Genomic DNA, 24,256 nt, shown 5'->3' with positions numbered 1-24,256 from the left:
GGTCCACCAGTTAGCAAAATGGAATGTGCTCTAGGAAAAATATTTCCAACCATCATTACTGTTTATTGATTCTGGCAAGCCATAAATGTGGCATACACGCCGAACACAACCACGAGGCAGCTTTGGAAACTGAAATGTTCACTTTGCTCATTTTTCTGTTCGCTTTACACCCGCTATCTCTTGCTCTCTTTTCTCGTGCTCTACACAAATCACAGGTCTCTTTGTCCTGATTCAAACAAGACAAACTTGGAAGCGCTGCTTTTTTTCCGTTCATAAAAGTCCCTTCCCTCTGAAGTAGAGCATTCTGAATATTTTCCCCAGCTCATTTTGATGCTTCTGACAATTCACACTTGCCCTTCCTGCTTTGAAAATAAGAAACACTCTGTGGAGCACAATGGAAAACTGAGAACCATGGCTTTGCTCAGCGCTTGAAGTGGGAAAAAAAAAATGCCAGCACTCCCCTTATTCACATGTTGGTGTGTGCATCGGCCGGCATCAGAAATCTCTCACTACTTATTCCTATTTATTTAGTTTGTTATGATTGTCACTTATTTATTATTATGTTATACTCTGTCAATCATAATCAATTGCGATGTCACTATTATATTAGTTTACTTGGTCTATGCATCTTCATAGTAAGCCTATAATACTCCAATACAATTCCAACTTAAACTTTATAGTGTTATGGTGGTGTTTAAATATATAGCCATAGTGTTAATACTTAATGTGCTTCCCTGTGCTTGTAACCTAAAGTATTGCTCTATAATATATTATAGGATAGCTATAGCCTGGAATCAACATCAGTCAGCCAGAAAGGGTGTGAGCTACTCATTCAGTTTTTAGGAGCAGTGTCCCAGTGAGGATGCTCGAACATATTATGCAGCAGGATAAAAAGACACATTCTAAATTTCGCAGCACATATCCGCTGGCAATGTGTCGTTTGCAACATGTCAGAGAACCTGATGCGTATAGGGCAGAAAGGAGTACTGGCACCTTGTGAGAAGTTTTGGTGCCCAAGAAAAAGTCACGGTACGCCAAAGAGCAAAATGTAGAAGTGCCAGTACTGTCTACTGGTGAGTACCGACCCACTTCGAGCACTGGCTTTGCTCAAATTGACAAGACATCTAAGTCTGGCTCCCCAACCTTCCAACTAAACATGATCAATCATGTAAATTTCGTGCCTGTTTAATGTGTATCTCTAAAAATCAGAAATGTTTGGGTAGGTTTGTGTCCACACGCATGTGGAAACTGAGCAGATATTCAGATGAAAGACTGCGAGGTAGTCAAGCGTGTTACTGTTTAGTTTACTCCCAGTAGGAAAGCCATGCTGCTTGTATTTCCAAAGGTATACTGGAAAAATACGTGGTTAAGCACACATTTAGCACAGATTCCCACCTGAACAAGGCCCAAAGTATACATTTTCCCATCATACCATCCATTCATCATTTCTCCTCTTTTAACCTTCGTTCCTCTTTTTCCTTCCTTGCAGTTTCGGCGGCTGGCAGACCGATTGTTGTCTCTGAGGAGACGGAGAAGAGCATGAAGGTGACATGGCAACCAGCACCTGGAAATGTACTCAACTACCGCGTTACCTACAAACCAAAGTCAGGAGGGCGCCAGCTAGCAGCCAAGGTTCCCGGTGGCACCAACTTTACGGTGCTGAGACGCCTTACTCCCCTCACCACCTACGAGATCACTGTTGTACCAGTCTACCGTTCTGGAGAAGGCAAAGCAAGGCAAGGGGAAGGAACAACACGTACGTTGGTTTATCGTTCTCTAAACCACAAATGGTGCTACTTCTGTTGCCAAGTTTAGGAAAAGTTTACCCACATGTGCTTAACTACGTCCTTATCACAATCATAATCATCTCATACTAAGGCAATAGTGCAGAATTTGTTCTTCCTCCTCATTACAAAGTACTTTAAAGAATTAGTTTTTAATATTTCATCACGCAGTTTCATCAATCTGTGCATTTTTCTTCTCTCCCTAGTGTCACCTTATAAAGGACCTAGGAACCTTCAGACTTCAGAGCCTGCCAAGACCAGTTTCCGTGTGACCTGGGACCATGCTCCTGGCGATGTTAAGGGCTACAAAGTCACTTTCCACCCTTCAGGCGAAGACATTGACCTGGGACAACTTGTGGTTGGTCCTTATGACAACACTGTGGTCCTAGAGGAGCTGAGGTGTGGCTGAACTCTCATCTTCAATCTCATTGTCATGTGACCTTTAAAAAATATCTGAAAATCGTCTTTTTTTGTTTTGGCCTACAGAGCTGGTACCAAATACACAGTGAATGTGTTTAGTATGTTTGAGGGGGGAGAGAGTATGCCATTGGCTGGAGAGGAGAAAACCACTCTCTTCGAAACATCTGAGCCTCCTCCTTATGGGCCAACAGGTAAAGTTATCTAATATTCTACTGTGCAACCCACATATTGTAAACATGTGGTATATATCAGCAAAGGACTGCCAGACGAACCATGTTTCATGCTAAAGCTAAGTAGAGCAACATGGTTTTAGTCATTCTGTTACTCCTGTCATCGCCTATAAGGCAGCGTCTCCAGTATATTATGTCTATGGGCAGCAACAGTCAAACATTGGAGACTGCATCACATAGTAAATTTTGCTGAGGAAAATACTCTCCAAACTCACGGCCCATAAAAGCTGAAGAGTTTAACCTAAATGCCTTTCCTCGAAGCTAATTGTTTCGCAAAATAACAGCTGTAATGACTATTCCATCTGTCTGCCCTTTTCTCGCTTTCTTCTTTGTGACACTTTGGGCTTCCGCTTCTTATTTCCAGTCCAAGTTCAGGCCAGTGTAGCTTCGAGCCATACGCACAGAATCTGTTTGCAGTTATAAAATGGTTTTACTGCCTCGTGAGCCAGAGCCCGGCAGGCAGTAAGCGTGAGAGGGAGGAAAAAATGTTGTGTTTGCTGGAAGGAACTAGAAAGGTCAGCTTGACCGCTCAGCAGCAATCTGTAAATCAAACATGTAACCTGTTTTCAGTTGCAGACAGTGGCAGTTAGTGCGACGTCTGCATATCTTCAAAGCACATCTGCAGCCCTCTTTTAGGTACAGTGGATCGGATGCCTTCCTTGTCATCACACAGGTGTTTGGAAAATCTGAATCTCACCTTGGTGCTCTGGAGGGCACAGAATTCCCTCTCCAACGGAGGCCTTTGATATGTCACAGGCCATTACGGGTGCCCCTGGGACTAACTCATGGATCCAAAAAGAACAACCTGAGAGAAATACTGCCTCGACATGCCACAAGACAAGAAGATAATAATTACAACACCTGGAAAATAAAAGCTGTCTGATAAAAATCCTCAGAAAAGAGGAAATGTTTTACTACATGCTTGTAAATATATTGTTTGTCTGCACCTTGGGGAATGTTTTGATGTTAATTAGTTCTGTTCAATGCCAAAAATGATCTCTTCTCTTCTTTTTTCCTTTACCTCTCACACATATCTAATTACCTCTTTCATTACAATTCACCACACACTATTGTGTGTACATGAAAGTTGGACATGGACTTCTGTTTTATATATGTCATATCAAACCTTCATCTTTGTCAAATTAAGGCCCTGACATTTTGCCCTCTCAGAAGTGACTTGTAAGACCGCCGCACAAGCTGACATTGTGCTGCTGGTGGATGGCTCCTGGAGTATTGGACGTCTCAACTTCAAGACCATTCGTGCCTTCATCGCCCGTATGGTGGGAGTCTTTGACATTGGCCCTGAAAGGGTCCAAATTGGTGGGTCTAACCAGACAGTTATAGTCAACTGGTTATTAGTCATAAAACAAAAAGTCTCTTGGCATTGGTGTAACTCTTTTTTTTAATGGTGTCTTTAGGTCTTGCTCAGTACAGTGGAGACCCAAAGACTGAATGGCACTTGGATGCTCATCGAACCCGGGACTCTCTCCTGGATGCTGTGGCTAACCTGCCCTACAAAGGAGGAAACACCATGACTGGTACTTTTATCTACAGTATATATTTAATGTGTTTCCAGTGGGACCGGAGTCCCTTCCACTTCTAAAAGCGCTGTAGTGAATTTTGTATTGTGTGACTATCAGGATGAAAAATGAACATTGATGTCGTCATTGCAGGTATGGCTTTGAACTACCTCCTCCAGAACAATTTCAAAGACAACGTTGGGATGCGACCCAAAGCCAGAAAGATCGGTGTGTTGATCACTGATGGCAAATCCCAGGACGCCGTCAACATCAACGCTCAGAACTTGCGCGATCAGAACATTGAGCTCTACGCCATCGGTAAGTGAAAATGAATCATTTCTGTTCGTATGAAGTAGCCTACAGCTTTTGTACTTATCACAGTGCTTATAACTACTGTCGTCATTGTTGCTCTTTAGGTGTGAAGAATGCTGATGAGAATGAGTTGAGGTCTATCGCCTCTGATCCGGATAGTATTCATATGTACAACGTGGCTGACTTCTCCTTCCTGCTGGAAATTGTTGACAGCCTTACTGACAACCTCTGTAACAGTGTCAAGGGACCAGGTATGTATGAGTTTACAGCAAAGTATGTGCCCGCTGGACTGATCAAAGTAAAGGAAACACTGAGGAACAGTAACCTGATTGCAAGGACAGACACCTTCTACTTTGCAAAAAATAATAACAACCACATATAAGCCAACTGCTCCATTCCCAGACATTTATAAATATATATATACAGTGTATAGCATCACAGACCGACAGTTACATGTCTGGCCCACCATGGAAAGCAGCACTTTGAGGATCTTTGAGAACTTTGAAAAGCACTACATTAATCTGATGTAGTATTATTATTATTATTATTATTATCATTATTAGAGCCAAAGAACCAGCCAAGCTCTTGGAAATGATTGCAGATCTATTATTGTCTTCTTCCCCTGATATTCTCTCTGCCTCCCTAGAATAGGAAAATGTCTGCTCCTTAATCAAATTAAAGAGCTGCTATTTGATACTGTAGGCCAGGGGAACTCCTGGGAGAGGATGTGGCTTTATAGTCTCAATAAGTACTGTGGTGTTTATAAGGTTCTGTTAGGACTTGTTACTAAAATGCTTTTATCTGTTGCCACATTTAGTTTGTCCTCCGCTCCTTAATGCTATTATGTTCACTGGGATGGCCCATTTAGCAGTTTCTGTCTTGTTATGCTTACACCTGAATAGGAGGTGCACCCGATGCTCCAACTGACCTGGTGACATCAGAGGTGACTCACCACTCCTTCAGAGCCACCTGGGTGGCCCCTGATGGCCCTGTGGAGAAGTACCGTGTGGAGTACATGACTTTGTCTGGACGCCCACAACAGGTATACCTGCTCCATACAGTAAAACAATGCACAGCAACACTAAAACATACATCTCAGCTTTGACTAATTCTAACAAAAAATGTGTAGTACATCTCCCTGTGTGGGTGTTTTCTGGGGATGTGGACTTTAATGTGTCCTGACCCACTGTTTTTTTTAGACTAATGGGAAACTCCACTCAAACTTCTATTTCCAGCCTCCTGTTTGTGTTGGCCTCTCACTGTTTAGGTGTCTAATTACATCACCACACAGGGCGAGGAAACAAAACACACAGCTCGCAGTTTAGAGGATTAGAAAGCAAATAATGATTTCATGAGTGATAGCTCTATTGGCCAGCAGGGTCTTGGTTCCACAAAGATGCACTTTTGGGTGTCTGAATCTAATTATATGTAGGAGATTTTTGTCCAGCTCCCATGGTTATGCTAAAAAGTGAACATAGTGATGAGGTTTCATTGTTGTTTAGGGATCTGAAATTGAAGCCCATGCTGAGTTTAAGTGCAGTAATAACTTGTCAGATGGATTTCTGTTTTTTATTGCATAGCTTTATGAAATACTTGCAAGTCAATGCAGTAAAAAAGCAGATCTCTACTCCTTTAGCTGCTATCTTCTAACTATTCCATCTGTATTAGGTGTTTGTGGATGGCACTGAGACCACGGTGGTTCTTCAGAGCCTCAACCCTCTGACACAGTACATGATCAACGTCTACTCGGTGGCGGGAGAGGACAGCAGCGAGCCTCTCAAAGGAACTGAGACCACACGTATGTCTTCTCTTTCTGGCTTTTTGGTTTACAACAAGGCCTGCATCAATTGATTTAAAGAGAACCACTTGTAAAAATCCTTATATGGTGAAAGCTGTCCGTGGGAATGTAAACTACTTGACCTAAACTTACAATAATTGTCTGACTGGTCTTTGATCATTAGTCGTAGATGTGACTATCTCCCACTTAAGGAAACCCAGTAAGTGGGGTTGTCAAAGAACAACTGTTAAAATTCCAGCAGGCTCTTGAGCACTCATGAACCTCCAGCCTTTACTCCTACGAACAGAAGTTTCCCTTTGAGTCAGTCTCCATCCGTGAATCTCTCTGGCTCAGTTGCATAACAGCAATTGCACGCTCTCAGAGACTAATTCCTGTGTGGTCCCCATTAATAAACGTTCAAAGATAGTATATATATTTTTTGTTGTTCTTGTTGTTGTTTTTGTTTATTAAACCATACATGGCTGCTAAAAGATAGCAATTGTAACTCTTAATTAGATGCAAATTAAAAACCAATTTCTGTGATGGCACAGGGTTCAAGTTAAATTTTGACTTATTTCGTTGGGTCTTTTAAGATGTTGTTAATTTCTGTTTTACTGATGGCAGACGCAATTGTTATAACCTCAGTTTCACTGTGCCAATAAGTGTTGCCTTTAACGTCATTGCCTGGTTATCTAGTGCCCCTGGGTGCTGTGAGAAGCATGGACATTTATGAGGAGCATACTACCACCATGCGGGTGAGATGGGAGCAGGCAGTCAGTGCCACTGGCTACATGCTGCTCTACAGCGCCATCAATGCCACGCAGCCCACCCTGGAGCAGGAGGTAAGAGAACACTTGAGAACACAGTGTGACTGAACGAAAGGGCATACGGCCAATCAGCTGGGGATATGACAGATTACGACATGGAAAAAATGTTCATGGGTGGACACAATCGCACGTGCATTCATATGCAAGAAAACACACAATAACATGCATTGCTAAACACGAGGGGTGACCAAACACTGTAAGCAGTTCTTGACAAAATCCAGATGTCACACACTGAAATAGCACTTTACAAAGCCACCAGTGACCGCTCCACCACCTCCAACATTGTTAGTCTCAAAGGGGTGGGTGAACCATGAGCTCTGCCAAAGGGAACATCATCATTTGCTCATGAGGTGTCGAACCTCGGTGGGCCAAAACCCGGAATCGGCAGATGAAATTCTCCCACTGTTCTCATCCAAATGTCTCAATCTATGTCACGTTGCAGATCAGAGTGGGAGGGGATACAACTGAAGTCCAGCTGGTGGAGTTACTCCCCAACACAGCCTACTCCCTCTCCCTATTCGCCCTGCATGGAGAGTCAGCTAGTGAACCACTGACCAAGCAGGGAGTCACACGTATGTTGTCACTTAACCACGACTTGACATCATTAATGTAGACCATTACAGTATTTCATGAAGCAGAGCCCCTCAGCCTTGTCTTTATGAATGGTTAACTATAATCCTAAAACTAACACTGACCTTCTGCCCCCTGCTCAGTGCCCCTGCCACCTGCGGGCAAACTGATCGTTCGCGACGTCACCCACAGTACCATGTGGCTGATTTGGGATGCTGCTCCTGGTCTTGTTCGCAAGTACCTCATCACCTACAAGCCTGAAGATGGAGATGCAAAAGAAGTGAGTTTGGTTCCAATCCTTTTTAGCTCCTCTTTTCCCACTGAAACCCTGTTTTCCACAAAAGGACTTCTGCTGCCTGTTGTCTGTTTGAGCCATTAGGTCTGTTTATTGATATTTATTTATTTATGAATCCTTCATATATTGGCTGAGACCACATAATGCAGACTGCAGCTGGTTGGATGGACCTGAGGGAATGTTTTTGAGTCCAATGAAAACATTATGAAACTATCAGAAAATTGTTTTGTGGGGGATAAAGGGTGGATTGGACAGCTACTTTATGGTTGCATATCCCCTTTTAGGAGTTCTTGGGCTGCAGCAGAAAACTGTGGTCGGCATTTTTGCTACTTCCTTAGCCATAAATCAGATGGAGGTGATCCTCAAACCTCTTCTGATGAAAACACACATGTGAAAGTGACTCATGGGAGGAAGGTGCGATGCAGTGCGTGGGGAGGAAGAGCCTACTTCCCAGAAAGTAGCACAATGTCATGTTTGTCCTGATGGATTATGTGATAGAGCCCAACAAATGAATGCTACTCACAACACAGACCGCAGGACATATTCCCTCCAGGTGAATCATTTTGCAATGGTTTAATGGTTCACAGAGGCAAATACTGTGTCTGTTTGGACTTTAAACTCAGCAAAAGAACAGCAACTGTTCAAGTTAATGGGTGTTCAGAGTGAATATATTAAGTACAATTCCAGCAAATAAAACTTAATGGGATCAAGAGCAGTGAAATCAGCGTGGTGTTTCCTATAAATATTCCAGGTGGTTTTATTTGCAGTTATTTTGTGATGTTTGTTTGCTTTGTGTCTTTTGTTTGTTCCTGTTTTTTTCTCCGTAAACAAGCAAAGTTTTATACCTTCAAATTTCCTACTAGTCTATTATTACTTATAAGGAGTGCATTCCAGCTGTCGCCAGTGTTCCTGGACACTCATGCTGTGAACGGAATTAAGATTTCGCAAGACTTGGCAAAATGTGGCTGAAGAGAAAAACATCTGAAGTGCTATGAGCTTTCAAACATCGACATACATGTATTAGCCTTGTTGAGTTTGTGTAGCAATATTTAACAAGCGTGTTTGATTGTTCTACAGCTGGAAGTGGATGGAAGTTTGACCACCGTACAATTGGACAACCTGATCTCACAGACTGAGTATGGCCTGGCTGTCACTCCGATCTATGATGAGGGACCTGGTCAGCCAATGTTGGGAGATGCAATCACTGGTAAGAATTAAATCATCATTATTATGACATTGTGGATAATGGCACTGTCCCGTTTGCCTGCCTTTCATTGATGTAGAGATCACACTTAACACCTCTCCCTCTATTCTGCAGATGTGGTTCCTGCACCAAAGAACCTGCAACTCTCAGAAGTTACACAGACCAGCTTCAGAGCCACCTGGGAGCACGGAGCCCCTGACGTGGCCCTCTACCGCATTGGCTGGACAAAGACGGGAGAATCCAACTTCCAATATGTAAGAGAAAAAAAGTTGTCAATGATGTTCACATTTCTGATCTAATAATTCATGCAGGTATTTCTTGAGGAGGCTCAGAGAAGGTGCATTGGCGATATTTTGAAAAATGACTCCAATGGAGGCATGTGGAACATCTTGAAAACAGACTTTTGCACCAATCCAATTATAAGCACTCCAGCATGGATCTTGTGTTGCTCATCTGTGGTTTGTTTTGGCTAAAATTTCAGGCAAGCGCCTTCCTTCACCCTGTGATTGTGTTTTGCTCCTCAGGACATTCTGAACAGCAATCAGCTCACCCACGTTCTGGAGAACTTGGAGCCAGACACGCCCTATGATGTGTCTGTCACCGCAATCTATCCGGATGAATCAGAGAGCGAGGATCTGCTGGGCACTGAGAGGACATGTAAGACTCACACTCCTGCAGCTCTGCGATGACGACTGAACAATCACCTAAGATAACACTGTTTTGCTTCAGTTGCTTGACAGAATCTCTGTCAGATCTTTGATTTAAGGCTAGACCAATTATTAAACTTTCAAATTTGTACCCATTGGAAATATGCTGAGTGAAATGTTGAGCGAAGGGTATGCCCATTATACCTTTCTATTTCTGCCTCTAGTGCGTCTAGGGTCCACAAGTGATGGTAAAAGACGTAAGTATATTTGTGGTAAAGCAAGAGGATGTTTTTTCTTTCAAGTTGTGAAAGCATGTTTTATTATTTGAACCAGTCATCAGCATTATTGTTCATTGAACAACCATCATTACATCATCATCATCAAGGCCCTTAACCCATCCATCGCTCCAGTGGTGCTGTGATGCACCTACCACGGCCGATTTTATTACGTTTGTCTGTCCTTGTCTGTGTTTGTCTCATTGCCCATACCATTCATCCCATGGCTGTTCCTGAATCTGTTCTTACTCAGTCAAATGACAAATGAAATGGCTGTAGAGGGATTTCAAATATGCATGCCCTGCAAAACAGGGATTTGAATCCTTGTTTTTGAAGCGCATTCCATCATCCATCATCTGTTCATCCATCCATCTATCCATCGCATTCATCCATGCATTTATCAGTCCATCCATTATCATCTTTCCATCAATCCATTGAAGAACCCATCCCTGCCTCAGAAAAGACAACATCCCAGAGGAGGATTGTCTTTTCTTCTTTAAAGCTGCAATCCTTGATACAAAACAGTGGTAAACCTGCTTTGTTTTACCATGAACTAAAGAAAGTGAAGTAAATTCATTTGTTTTTGAAGACATTCGAGACAAAGTTGACATTTTAACATGAGCTGACCAAAATATCAAGGACTGTGTCTTTAAAGATATATTTAAGGTATCCCATGGAAAAAAATGCTCGTACCACATGACGGATAAACATATTGTCATGGTTGTAATTGTGAAATGTGTGCGCGTTTTCCAGTACCTAATGGACCTCCCACCAACTTGGTTGTGTTCAACGAAACCACCACCACTTTGAACGCCAGGTGGAATCCGGCTCCAGGCCGAGTCCAGAACTACAGGATCACTTACGTCCCCACAGCTGGAGGCAAGAGCCAGACTGTAAGTCACCCAACAGAACAACTCACTGCTTTGTGTCGCTATCGTGTTTTCAAAAATGTACACAAGACATATAGTATTCATTTGCAAGGTGCTTTTATTGCAGTTTCTCAAACAAGAGAGATTCTCTGGTAGTTTAATGGCAAAGAAAAAACACAAGTTATAATTTCATCTGAATAGTCTGAAAGGAAAAACAGCAGTAGCAGCAGTACTGGTCATTAAAATATTATACTTACTCCTTAATCTTCTTGCCCTCTTCACTGGATTTCAGTCGAGCGTTACTTAGCCAGGCAAACTGCCGTTCATGGCCCCTTGAGCTTTAACTCAATCCCTGGATCTGTTTCTTCTTCCAGGGCTCATTTGCCTCCAGGAAATATAGGTGCTGCCACTGGTATTACATTATTTCAGTTTATCTTAAGTCAAATCTCTTAATCGGTTGTTTGGATATGACGGCATTAATGTGGACGAAACCCTTCCTAGTTGTTCCTCAATATTTTCGGACACCACAGACTGTCTCCCACTGGTCCTGCATTTTTTGGCTACTTTGCTGAATGTGCAAAAGCATTTTTGGATGACGGTTGAATATTTGGTTTTAATTTGCTGTCAGACATTTCTCATCGTTTCCACAAGCATGCTAAACGGTGCTTATGCACACACCCTTAAACAAGACTACAGACTGATAGGCACAACTGATAAGCTGCGAGACAACCCCTTAAATCAACGCTAGATTGTCCAAACAACTTTGTTGAAAACATTTCATCCTCACTATTTAGCATTTATGGGTTGTGAGAAGTTACTTAAGAGAGAAACAAATTTTGAAGTCATTGAAAGTTCTCATGTCGCATTTTGAGGGCTGATCATTTTATAGCTCTATGGGGAGACAATGAGAAAATATTTTCGATATCAAACTTTGATGGTTCACATGCAGTGTGTGCTATTTGGCTATCTGCAAATGTGTACGTGTGTGTGTGTGTGTGTGTACTTGGAAAATGGAATGTTCTTGTCTCGTCAGGTCAGTGTATGTTTGTGTAATGAGAGAGTACTGTGTCAAATATTTTAGAGTACACTGTGTTTTAAGTGCTGCACAAAGTTGCTTCGCTCACAAATCTTGCAATTGGTCCACTGCAATTTCCTCTCTTTTAATAAGGTCCAGATGACAGCCAGCATTTGTCATACTGGAGAGGGCAACTAAAGGTTTACGCATATTTTCAGAAGTCAGAAGCTTTTGCAAAATTCAGCTTCAGCTCAGCTGGTGTTGCAGCTGACCAAAACTTTCCCTTTTAACACAAGGTGGAATGTTTTCCTCTTTAGTGCTTGATGAAATGAAGTTGTGCTGATTGCTTGGGTGATATCACACTGACAGGTTGATGGAAAACTGGAAGCTAAAAAGCGAGCATCAGCCAAGAAGCCAAGAAACCCAGAGTTTTGCATTGTTTCGTCTGGGACAACAAGTCTGTTTTCCAAAATGTCTGACACACATTTTGTACTTGTGTACAAGAACTTCCTCGGTTTGTTTTCTTTTTCATTCGCTGATAGAAAGTTCGGTTAAAAGACAGAGCTGCACAATGATTACAGAAACCCACAGACGATTAAAGCAGACTTAAAAGCACAGGCGGTTACACTATCATACTCAAATCCACATGCAAACACACAGCCAGAAGGATTGTCGTAAATTCATCACCAGTCATGACTGTTATGACAAGACATCCGACTGTTTCAGCCATCAGCGTACAGATTTACCTTGGCCAGTGTGCTTTGTATTAATCATGGACAAACTCAAAACATCCCTCTTTTGAAATGTTGACAGTCTTTTAGTTTTCAAATCAAATTCTTTCCATCAGGTTATTGACATCCCTTTGAGAGACCCATGGAGAGCTGTTAAACTCTTGATCCCATCTGATGAACAGATCAAATATATTTTCCCTCAGTGGATACTGGAATTGCTAAAAGTTGTTGAAAGCTATAGCAAGACCGATGCATATTGTAGAAAATGCTTTTGAAGACAATGAATAGCCTTTTTGGCCTTTACTGTAAACAACGTAGCTAGTAAACTGTTGTTTGAGTAGTTAAATTCATCACAACTGCATGCAGTATGAACACCTCGGGTTCACAAACATTGACACCATCAGTGATAAGAATATATTTACTATATATATTTAAAAGATTTAAGCCAAGATTAGTTGAAATGTATTATTTCCCAACTAGACCCAGGTTGGAGGGAAGAAAACTACTCTCCTGCTTCCCAAGCTGACCCCTGACACTGAATACTCCATCACCGTGGTGGCGGTCTATGCCAAAGGAATCAGCAAGGAGCTGAACGGCCCTGGAAAGACCAGTGAGTTGTGCTCCTCTTTGGGTGCTCCCAAATGATAGAAGTAATAACAGTGACAACTCATGATAAATATATACAGTTGTAAAAGTGCCCTCATGGACATTCTCTTCGAGCGTTAGAGCTTACAGGCACTGTTTGGGTGTGCTAGTTCAACTGTATCATACCTTTATCTCACCCAGAGCCTTTGGGCGGTGTTAGGAATCTGCGGGTCACTGACCCTACTACCAGCACCCTGAATGTCCTGTGGGAGGCTGCTGAAGGCAACGTGCGTCAGTATAGGATCTTCTATGTCCCTGCAGCTGGAGGAGAGGCAGAGATGGTAAGTTGGAAAAAAGTTCTAGAGCATTGGACCACGTCGAGTGAATGGGCTTCTCTAGTGGCGAGAGTACATCCTGATGTATGTCTTGTTTTACTTCTGTCCAGGTCCAGGTATCAGGCAGCACCTTCAACACCGTGCTGAAGAACCTGCAGTCTGACACTGTCTACACAGCAACTGTGGTTCCGGTCTACTCCGCTGGAGAGGGACAACGCATATCTGAGAATGGCAAAACCTGTAAGCACTGCATGCAGACAATTGTTGGTGTAGATCACAAGTTACGATGGGGATCCATGTAGGGATGTTTAGAAGCAGTAGCGACCTCCTTGGAAGACAGCTTTCAGGGTTTAGAATAGCCCAGGCTAAGTGAAAAGCCCTTAATGACATACTGCACGACGGCAGTGGGATTTTAGGAATCCATTCATGTCCATCCAGAATGAACCTACTGGCCTCAGTTGTTGGCTTGTTGTCACTCTATGTCATACACCTTTAATGAGGCAGCCATTTATAACTTATTTGCTTCATATCATCCAAATCCTTTCTAAAGTTGTAAACCTAACCAAACTGACCAAATGCCAGAGGTGAATTAATGCTAACTTAATTCACACCTAACATGTCAAATGTAACATAACACAAAATGACAGTATTAAGCTCAGTCAGCTTAGTTTGAACTTCATTGAAGAGCACATTTTTTTCCTGTTTCTGCCACAATTTCAAACCACCAATCTCTGCTGGGAGTGAGTCAGCATTTTGCGGGGTGATTGCGTAGGAAGGAATTCCTCCGGGTTGGCAGCATCATAATGATGTCTCCTCTCTCTTTACCGTAATATTGTCCATTTATAGGTTGGAGGCAAGGGTGGTGGTCAGGATAATGGTGGGGATAGGGAGTGGGGGAGGGGGTGTATTGAGTAATTGGCTCTCATTTGGGAAAAGGAAACAGAAGGGGAGGGTTAGAACTGAATGGAGAGCATTATATGTTTTATGGCTCTCAACTTACTTGGCTAAGTTCATGCTTCATGTCTGATACTGTTACCCCCATTTTCCCTTCTGGAGCAATGGTCCTTCATGTTCTGTGGCTTTTTCCTAGAAATGTTAACCAAACTGTTATACAGCATGTACAGTATGTCAGATCATGCTGCTACCGCTCACCTTGTAACTTTGTCGCATCTGTGGAACAATTTCGTCATCTCCATTCAAACTGCAGTGCCTCTATTTATTTTACAATTTAAGGATGGATCAGCTCTCACTATTTGAGCTAACTTTACAAGCAACTGTTAATGGTGTCTTAAAATTCAAATCAGCTTTATAGGTATCAGGTTTTGGTTTGTGTAACTTTAACGTACGGAAGCTCCCTCGCTGTGGTTTGCCCACTGTGTTTTTCCCATGCATTTTTGGGGTTATAAGGGGGAGCGGCACAAAGCTTCTAAACATCTGCTTTGGTTTTTTAGAGGCAAGCTTCACACAGTGCTGCACAAACGCCTTTTATATCCGATTCATTAAGGGCACTGACAGGAAGCGTCCTGTTGGTAGCAGTATTGTTAAATAATGTCTTAAACTTGGCTCTGTTGGTTGCTGGCCGGTATTGTTCCCATTTCATTGACATGTTCTCATGTAGTCGTTGGACGGTTCTGGATGTCCACAAAACTAGTCTAGACCATGTTGTGTTAAATGAGACTGAATGGCAGTACCACTGTTTAGGAGACTCACAAAGGTATCATTTAACACTTAAATAACCCTCATGAAACTACATAAGGTCAAACTTCACAATGCTAAAACACAGATACAAAAAGGAACATGCTACAAGCATTTGTGCAGCAGTATTTATGAATACCTGACCTAAACAATCTCTGTTTTTCTCTCCTCTGCCTTGTCTCATCCTCTCTCTCAATCTATCTTCCCAATCTTCTGTCTAACATTCCTCTCTTCAATCTTCTTGACACTTTGTACCCTGTTTTGGCTTAACCTTACCCTGATCCTCACCCTAACCTTTCACTTTTGTATCTCTGTCTCCACCTCTAACCACTGTCTTACCACCCAACATTCCTGGCTCGGCAGTGGTGCGTAGCCCCGTCAAGAACATCCAGGTTTTCAACCCTACCGCCAACACTCTGAACGTTCGCTGGGAGGCTGCCACGGGCCCAGTCCAGGAGTACCGGGTGGTCTATGCTCCGCTGAATGGCGCCGGGCCCTCTGAGTCGGTGAGTTTCCATCCACTGTGTGGGAAGAAGTGTAATACAGCACATATGCATATAAATAAAGTTAATTTACAATGGTGCCCAATGGCACCCATAACTCCAACTTCTTTTTTATTGTCTTATCACAGCTTATCGGTATTGCACACAAACTGAGGCTTTATTAAGAAAGAGGAGAATTAGAACATACCCGGGTGGTGATGTGGCTGCATTTCGCCCAAGCAGCAACCAATTAAAATATTTGACCAGCATTTACAGTTTACCATATGTGATCAGGAATGAAACAGCCTCATCCATTAGTCTGTTCACCAAATGGTCCATGTTAGTGTGTTTGTGTGCATGCATGTGTGCCGTTACTGCCAGCTGAATTCTTCTTTTTTCACGCACCGCTTCAGATAAAATGCAATTCCCATTCTTGACACAATATGTGTCATCTGGCACCAGTGTGACCACATCTTTCGGATTTCTGGGTTGCTTAAAGAATCCACAAGTGTTACTTTGACATGGTCTCATTAGCCCTCTCCAGCATCTGCCAGTATTATTGCACCATTAAGAACGGTTTCTTCACTGGGACTTTAATAACATGGTATTTGAAGAGTCAGGCACATTCCAGTTTATTGATGGAGAGGTACACATTTATGGCAAGCTCAGGCCTTTTTCGCAGCTGGAGCCAATGATGTGCAATGTGGCCTTTTTCGGCCGGCATCGTCAAATTTAACACCAGCTGGAGATTTTAGACGATTTATTACTAGCATCACTGATGTCGCCGGTGATGTTTTTGCACTGAGAATCTCAAGCACAGTAAATTGTTGACCAGGACAGATGGGAGCTCTCTGCATGCGCCATGAAACGATTGTGAGCAAATTCACCAACCCATTTCCTGGTCACACCCTGCACCACACACTTATCCCCATTTCCATTGTAAGCACATAAACAAGCGTCCATCCCTCCCCTTCCTTCACTCACTCACTCACTCACTCACTCACAAAGGTTAACACAAGCCTTCGAGGAGCTTAATCTGTCCAGCTAACTAACAGCAGGCTATGTAATCAGCTGTCGTTATTGTCAAACTGGGCGGTGCCAGTTGTCAAAAAGGATTATTTGGCTCTTCTTTCACTTAGTGCTGACAGCAAGGGACTGTTTAGTAAAAGGAAGGTTTCAGAAGGAGTACACAACACAAGCAGCTGTTGGGAGAAGGTGAAAGGAGTCAGGCATCATGTCTGTGCACACTGACACAATTGTTCAAGTTTATTTTGGAAAATAAACAGATTTGCTGTCATCTTTATCTGATTTTACTGATCAGTTAAGGACTTAAGTGAACACATGCTGCATTGAAACTCTTCGGTAGTGTCTGTTCGTTACATGCTTGATGTCTCTTTGCAGATTTTGGTACCAGGGACCACCACTGAGGCCCTGCTACTGCAACTGCTCCCAGAAACTGATTACAATGTTGGAGTGGTTGCACTGTATAGCGACGGCGAAGGACCCGCTATCAGTGATGCCGGAAAGACATGTAAGAACCTTTGCCAGTGTGTTAAAAGACCATCCTAAAGTAGGAAAAACAATCTAAGGACCCTTTGTGTCATGCAAGTGTAGATCTAGTATAGGTATTTCAACAATTAGCCTCACATAGAAGTTCACAAAAAGACTGGAGATATAGAAATGTTTGGAATGTACACACAAACCAACGCTTTTTTTCATGTTTCCTCGCTCAGTGCCCCGCAGTGGTCCAAGGAACATGCGTGTATATGACCCCACCACCAGTACTCTCTCTGTGAGCTGGGAACATGCCAAAGGTCCTGTCACGCAATACCGCATCACATATGCCCAGACCACAGGAGACCCCATCGAGGAATTTGTAAGGATGTTTATAATTCCATATAATTCTACTGTTGCTTAAAGTTTAATAAATTCCCTTTTTAGAGTGGCAATTATCCAGTTTTTGCCCGCAGCCCTAAGTGATAAACCAACTCTCATTGATCTGAGATATTAATGCAAATGTATCCATCACATGCTCTTCATGTGTTCTTGTATCAATCCTTTTCTTTATGCGATACGGCTAATGTCTTACAGACTGTAGTACCGGGAAACAGTAACAGTGTGATCCTGAAGAACCTGGATCCAGACACTCCTTATAATATCAAAGTGACTGCCGTGTATGCTGATGGAGCAGGAGGACAGCTGGAAGGAGACGGTCACACAGGTATGAACACTTCAGTCTGTGTGTTTCGACTGATGCAGAGATCATTTAAGGACATGAAACTGGGCATCTTGACAGACACTTATATCATGCAGGACTGAACACAGACAGCGGAAAATCTGATTCGATTGATCCATTGATTAGGATCCTGCATCAGTGTAGCAATAGTGGAATAAGTGAAATTCTTGACTTTTCGTGAGGGCCAAACGTGTCGAGAGCCTTTGCCAGACAATTATGATCTGGCTGTGCCCCAATGAGGGAGACCTTAGGCTTCCAGTGCTGGCTAGTGTTTATCCTTGTTTTGCTTCTCAAACAAAAGAAGCTCTATTACATGTCGTAATACCACTCCACTCCTTGAGGCGGCTTAATATATTGTTTCTTAATATTTCTCTGATGTGGTTCAATTTATCATCCCCTTGATCGCACGTTGAGATATCTCACCCATAATTCAAAAGTCATAATGAGCAATAATAAGCTGTAATGCAGTAATTACCCTGCTGACATCACTGAAGTCAAATTCCATTCCACTGTAATGAAAAGAAACCTGCGTTGACTGTGTTGCCCTGTCTTGTTTCCCGCAGTGGGTATGCTCGGCCCCAGGAACCTTCTTGTTTCTGATGAGTGGTACACCCGCTTCAGGGTGTCCTGGGACCCTGCCCCCTCCAAGGTTACCGGATACAAGCTCATCTACCAAGCTGAGGGTATGGACATGTTGTTCTGGGCATAAAACGGTGTTAGTTAACGAGAAAATATGTGTTTTGATGGTATACCTCAAAGTAGCATTTGTAAAATCAGAGGGACTTTCTTTTTAATACAAACAAATATGGGGACTTTTTTATGTCTACTTTCAGGCTCTGATGAGTCCTTAGAGGTGTCTACTGGAGATGTGACCTCCCACCAACTGCATAATCTGAAACCTGGAACCACCTATGACCTGAAGGTGCTGGCACAGTACGAAACAGGCCTCAGTGGGCCTCTCATTGGACAAGGCACCACATGTAAGTTAATAATGCAAAAACAAAAACACACAAACACAGGTTTATCTGCAGAAAATAATATCGATGATTCTAGTTTTGACTGCCAATCCATCGTCCTGCAAATAGGTGTTGTTGTGAAAGATTATGTACTGAGAAGAATGAATGCTTCCCTTTAGTGTACCTGAATGTGACCGACCTGACCACCTACAACGTTGGCTATGAGTCCTTCTGCATCCGATGGACCGCTCACAGAGCAGCCACCTCCTACAGACTCAAAGTCAACCCCATTGATCGTAAGTGCTGTACTGAATGACGCTCTACAAAGGCCTTGATCATGTAAACTTTGAATTTGTTTGATGACCGCAACCTGAATCTGTCTAATCTGGATTCTCTTCTTTCTTTCCTCTCCTCTAGCCTCCAAGAAAGGAGCTCAGGAGATCACTGTCAGAGGCTCGGAGAGTAATTACTGCTTTGATGGCTTGACCCCTGACGCGCTCTACGACGCCACAGTGTCCACCCAAACCCCCAACCTGGAGGGACCTGGAGTTAAAGTAAAGGAGAGGACATGTAAGATAACATCCTCTATGCTAGTTTTAATGCTTGATCAGTAAAAGCAACTGGGAAGTCCAATTCATTTTGTGTTACACATATATATATATATATATACCCTCACCAGCCACAGTATACTGTGTCACCTTAAATGTTGTGCACGTGTTTCTGTATTTGTTTCGCAGTGGTCAAACCCACAGAGGTGCCAACAGAGCCTCCCGCCCCCCCTGCTCCAGGAACAGTGCCCCCTGCGCTAGATGGTGAGGAGAGCTCTGAACATTTGCATCTGTGTGCTGCGATGATAATTGTTACGGCTCAGCTGAGATCAGGTGTAACATTAACATCATTGTACGTGCGTCACAGTGTGCAAAGGTGCCAAGGCAGATCTGGTCTTCCTCATCGATGGTTCCTGGAGCATTGGAGACGAGAGCTTCAGCAAGGTCATCCAGTTTGTCACGAGCATGACTGGAGCCTTTGATGTCATCAGCCCTCGCGGCATGCAGGTCAGCATAAACCTTGACGGTGTCTGTATTGATTATTTCTCTGCACATTTTTGTAAGATAAACTGACCGCATGTAATGTTTTGAAAGATATGTTTGCTATGTATGTGTCTATGTGTGCATCATTCATTGTCACTCTCTTAATTTTTTTGTTCTCTTTGAACAGGTTTCATTTGTGCAGTTCAGTGATGACGCCAAGACTGAGTTCAAGCTGAACACTTACCAGGACAAGGGCATAGTGATATCGGCTTTACAGACTGTGCGCTACAGAGGAGGCAACACCAAGACAGGTAGACCACTGAAAAGAACACAGAGGCGTCTTAGTAAACAAATTGTTGTAAAGAATGATTGAGTGAGTGATGAGAGAAAAAAGGACATAACCTTAAGTTTTTATTTTCGTAGCATATATACGAAAGTGGTTAGGGTTAAGGATTGGTTCAGGTCTGGGTAGGGGGATATTCAAAACAACACCTTTTACGGCAAAAATTAGCTCCACATTCACCAGCTGCAATAAGTAACATCTAATAACAAAGTTATCTAAATGCGATGATGAATATGCATCAATATGCATTCATTTTATTTTATTATAGTACACATACACACACACACCTCACAGAGCGATTGTGTATTAAACCTGAATGTGAGTACTTGGTAAATAATTATTTTCCAAGGCTAAAAATTTGTGTAATAAGTGATTTTACATTATATCCTGCATATCTTTGTCAGTATCGAAAAGTCTTAGATTTAACTTGGAGAACCCTGCTTGATGCTCTCTGAACCCTCTCCTTCATTGTGATCCTCCTCCTTCCGTCCAGGCGTGGCTCTGAAGCACGTCTATGAGAAGGTGTTCACCTCAGACAGCGGCATGAGGAGGAACGTCCCGAAGGTGCTGGTGGTGGTCACAGATGGACGTTCCCAGGATGACGTCAAGAAAAGTGCAGAGAAACTGCAGCATTCTGGTATGTGTAGAGTTATTAATCATTGCCATGCGTGTTTTGGTCTGTGTTGTATGTATAGTCCGTACTGTATGTAGTAGAGATTTTTATCTATATTCCTGTTTTCTCCCAAACTTTGTTTTCCTTCACCAGAGCCACAGATTTGTGGCTGATTCAATAAACTCCCAAGAAAATCCCTGCAGTGATAAAACTGCCTGTGCTTATTGGAAGTTTGACAGTGTTCTTTGTTTTCTGTGTGTGTGTGTGTGTGTGTGTGTGTGTGTGTGTGTTTTACACCCACAGGCTACAGTGTGTTCGTGGTTGGAGTCGCCGATGTGGACATGTCGGAGTTGAGAGCTATCGGCAGCAAGCCCAGTGAGAGACACGTGTTTGTGGTGGACGACTATGACGCTTTTGCCAAGATCCAGGACAACCTGATCACCTTCATCTGTGAAACAGCCACTTCCAGTAAGGCGGACATTAATATATCACAAAACACTGTTGTAGCTAAGTATTTCTGCATTCAAAGAGGAAAATATTTCCTTTGACTTTGATAACTTTCTGTAACTTCTATTGTGGTTGATTCATGCACCTGCAAAGGTAACAGGAAGCTCACCCATTGCCCCACATTTCTACTGCCAGGAAATGTACAAACAGACATGAATCACTTTCTTCAAGCCGTAATCTGTTTTTATAACCTTCTACGACTTTTTGTCCTGTTTCAGCTTGCCCTCTGATCTATATCAATGGGTTCACAACACCTGGTAAGCATAGAGCATTACCACACACCTTCCACATTCACTAATCCCTCCGGAGCTTGTTGGCATTAGTAGAATGCTATTATGCTACGCTACAAGGAGGTTTCGCTATTTCTGTTTCCATCCTCTCGACATGTCTCCTGTTCTTACCCCTTCCAGGTTTCAGGATGCTGGAGGCTTTCAACATCACAGACCGGACATTCGCTGACATGAACGGTGTGTCCATGGAGTCTGGCTCCTTCAACAGCTACATTGCCTACAGGCTGCACAAGGATTCCTTCCTGAACCAGCCCACAAAGTAAGAGCTGAAACTAAATAGTGTTTGTGTGTGGGTGTGTAAAACAGAGGGAGTATAAGTCAAACTATGTCCATATTCCCAGCCTATTGGCCTTATCTCCACTTTAATTCGGCCCAGCCCACAGTCATTATTCATAATGATGCCTATGTAGTCAGAAGGGTTTCCCCGGTGCCATGAGCCCACAGCCCTATTTGTTGTTGCGGCTTGTGGAATATGTGGTGCTAGCAGGAACACAAAAATGTGGTTGTAGAATTAAAAAAAGTTCCTGGACCAGCCCTCCTCCCAGCTATGTCTTGCTAGGAGCAAACACATCACCTCTGGGTCAAGAGCTTGGTGTCTGTATTGGGCCTCAAAGTATCCAAACCTCTTCAGCATACTTTGTTAATATGTTCATAATGATGAGTACTGTGTGTGCCTGGAGGCAGCCATTGCCATAATGTGCACAAATGGAAACACTTCGAACTTCAGCAAAGGAGAGCGGACATAAAATGTTTTCAACATGTGGGCAATTTCTGCATGGCCGGGGGGGGAAACTGGCAATCATTTACAGGTTCGGCAGCCGACGTGACAGACTGGATGCTGTATCATTGCAGGGAGACTGGATGGTCTTGGTATTCATTTCTAACGTAATATTCTGACTGCTGGTGTGATGAGGGCACAGCTCTGACTCAGGACTCATCACAATGTATGTTTTTTACACTTATAGGGAAATCCATCCGGAGGGTCTTCCCCCATCCTACACCATCGTCCTGCTCTTCCGCCTGCTGCCCGACACAACCTCTGAACCTTTTGATATTTGGCAGATTTCAGACAAAAACAACAACCCCGAGGTCGGGGTCACCGTCAACCGTAAGCCTCCCATCCTGTTGTGGCCCCCAGCTAGAGGGGGAAGCTGCTGTACCTGACCCAAAGTAGACACAGCTGTACAATCTTTACAAACAACTCTTGCTCTCTCTTAACTTATTTACAGGCAGCCGAAGTTATGTTATCTTTGCAAGATAGGATAAGCAGCAAATAAGACATTTGAGGCATATTGACGACTGCTACTGAACATCCTGCTTTTGGATTTTGCTCTGCTTTAGTTATTCTCTAATAGAAAGCCTTCATTTTTAAATAAGTATCTTTTACAAATGCAGGCTTACACACGTGGTAAATGCATGCAAATAATTACGAACATGGGCCTAATCCCTCCTAGCTTTCTCTTTATCCCTCTCCGCTCTCTACAACCATGTGTTCTCTATAGTCCTGTCTGTGCTTTGCGTGCAACCGCATCGTAACACACTGTCAGGGTATTCATCAAAGGCCCTTTTCTTTTCAGCTTCCAGCAAAACAATCACGTTCTACAACAAGGACACCCGAGGAGAGATCCAGAGAGCCACGTTTAATGAGGAGCAAGTGAAGCGGGTTTTCCATGGGAGCTTCCACAAGGTAAACACAATGCGTGATTCTTACAGAGAGAAGTACTGTGCTCACAACATAGTGATATTATTAAAGTTTGGCTTTAATAGTAAAGACTGGGAATCTTTTGCGGTCACCTGTTGGCTGATTGTCCTTTTCAGATCCTTTCACATACAGAATATTGGTTGAGTTCTTTTCTTTTCCTTTCACAAATATTGGTTTTAAGTCATTTGTGACTTTATGCTTCATTTAAGTGGACTGGATTACCTTTCAATGTGAAGATCTGACAAATCGTGTGTATCGTGTGAGCTGACAAAAAGCTATCCATCTTAGAGTATCGGTCAGCGTGGTCCTTTTTATGGTTTCAAATAAAGTTTTGAAAGCAGTTCATTTGATTAACGGGTGGTGGAGGCTGTAAATATATATTTTTTTAAAGATGTTGGAGGGAAATTGTGATATCTCAGTGACCCAGCACAATGTGCAAACCACAGCAAGAATGGAGACTCTCCTGGTAGTCGTTTAGTGAATTCCAAACCGGTCTGTTCCAGACCGAAGCACCAGTCATGGGACTGGATTGATTTTAATCTTGGGTTCCGCTTGAGTTGGATTAAAAAATGGCATACAGCAGACTTTATGGTATTTCTTTAAAGAAGTTCTCCAAAAATGTTAGTCTGATAGTCTCTTGTATGGGTCAATCTCCAAAAGAACTGGTTTCCCATAATGCAACTCAATAGCATCTTTCGTTAGATTTTCCTTGTCTGGTAAACTCCCACGTCTTTCAAACTCCACGCCGCGGTTTTTAACACTTCGTGTTCTTGTATACATTTTTAAGTCTTAAGTCCAGTCTGACACACCCCTCGTTACATCATCGGGGTTATGTTCTTAGACTGGGCAAAACTCCTACAGAGCCACAGAACACATTATACAAGTGTTTTCAGTAGTATTACCTATGACAAGAACTGAACTTTATGTGTCAAATTGGTGGGTAGAGTTCCCCTTTAAAACCTTTGCTGGAGCGCTTATAGAGAGTATAGGACTAAAGGGGTTACT

The 24,256-nt window shown here is 42.8% G+C and overlaps 1 protein-coding gene across 1 annotated transcript in view; it reads left to right on the top strand.

Annotated features, from left to right (window-relative positions):
* The window catches only part of LOC142968070 (collagen alpha-1(XII) chain-like), a 52,431-nt gene that overhangs the window by 15,353 nt on the left and 12,822 nt on the right, over window positions 1–24,256 (top strand). The window contains exons 14-50 of the mRNA XM_076107801.1: window positions 1,490–1,756; window positions 1,991–2,183; window positions 2,271–2,395; window positions 3,605–3,754; window positions 3,853–3,972; window positions 4,108–4,272; window positions 4,371–4,517; window positions 5,169–5,308; window positions 5,935–6,064; window positions 6,740–6,885; window positions 7,313–7,442; window positions 7,584–7,720; window positions 8,813–8,942; window positions 9,054–9,193; window positions 9,464–9,596; window positions 9,811–9,843; window positions 10,615–10,754; window positions 12,957–13,086; window positions 13,263–13,402; window positions 13,507–13,636; window positions 15,455–15,597; window positions 16,975–17,104; window positions 17,307–17,449; window positions 17,665–17,794; window positions 18,373–18,492; window positions 18,643–18,789; window positions 18,945–19,061; window positions 19,183–19,335; window positions 19,503–19,577; window positions 19,681–19,820; window positions 19,984–20,107; window positions 20,633–20,776; window positions 21,056–21,220; window positions 21,478–21,516; window positions 21,670–21,808; window positions 22,515–22,657; window positions 23,127–23,236. Coding sequence (XP_075963916.1) covers window positions 1,490–1,756; window positions 1,991–2,183; window positions 2,271–2,395; window positions 3,605–3,754; window positions 3,853–3,972; window positions 4,108–4,272; window positions 4,371–4,517; window positions 5,169–5,308; window positions 5,935–6,064; window positions 6,740–6,885; window positions 7,313–7,442; window positions 7,584–7,720; window positions 8,813–8,942; window positions 9,054–9,193; window positions 9,464–9,596; window positions 9,811–9,843; window positions 10,615–10,754; window positions 12,957–13,086; window positions 13,263–13,402; window positions 13,507–13,636; window positions 15,455–15,597; window positions 16,975–17,104; window positions 17,307–17,449; window positions 17,665–17,794; window positions 18,373–18,492; window positions 18,643–18,789; window positions 18,945–19,061; window positions 19,183–19,335; window positions 19,503–19,577; window positions 19,681–19,820; window positions 19,984–20,107; window positions 20,633–20,776; window positions 21,056–21,220; window positions 21,478–21,516; window positions 21,670–21,808; window positions 22,515–22,657; window positions 23,127–23,236 — 4,988 coding nt within the window. The remainder of the gene's footprint in view (window positions 1–1,489; window positions 1,757–1,990; window positions 2,184–2,270; window positions 2,396–3,604; window positions 3,755–3,852; window positions 3,973–4,107; window positions 4,273–4,370; window positions 4,518–5,168; window positions 5,309–5,934; window positions 6,065–6,739; window positions 6,886–7,312; window positions 7,443–7,583; window positions 7,721–8,812; window positions 8,943–9,053; window positions 9,194–9,463; window positions 9,597–9,810; window positions 9,844–10,614; window positions 10,755–12,956; window positions 13,087–13,262; window positions 13,403–13,506; window positions 13,637–15,454; window positions 15,598–16,974; window positions 17,105–17,306; window positions 17,450–17,664; window positions 17,795–18,372; window positions 18,493–18,642; window positions 18,790–18,944; window positions 19,062–19,182; window positions 19,336–19,502; window positions 19,578–19,680; window positions 19,821–19,983; window positions 20,108–20,632; window positions 20,777–21,055; window positions 21,221–21,477; window positions 21,517–21,669; window positions 21,809–22,514; window positions 22,658–23,126; window positions 23,237–24,256) is intronic.

Source organism: Anarhichas minor, unplaced genomic scaffold, assembly GCF_050575085.1.
Source record: "Anarhichas minor isolate MPS153535 unplaced genomic scaffold, ASM5057508v1 ptg000040l, whole genome shotgun sequence".
Taxonomy (NCBI): Eukaryota; Metazoa; Chordata; class Actinopteri; order Perciformes; family Anarhichadidae; genus Anarhichas; species Anarhichas minor.
This window is presented reverse-complemented; position numbering and strand designations above follow the sequence as displayed.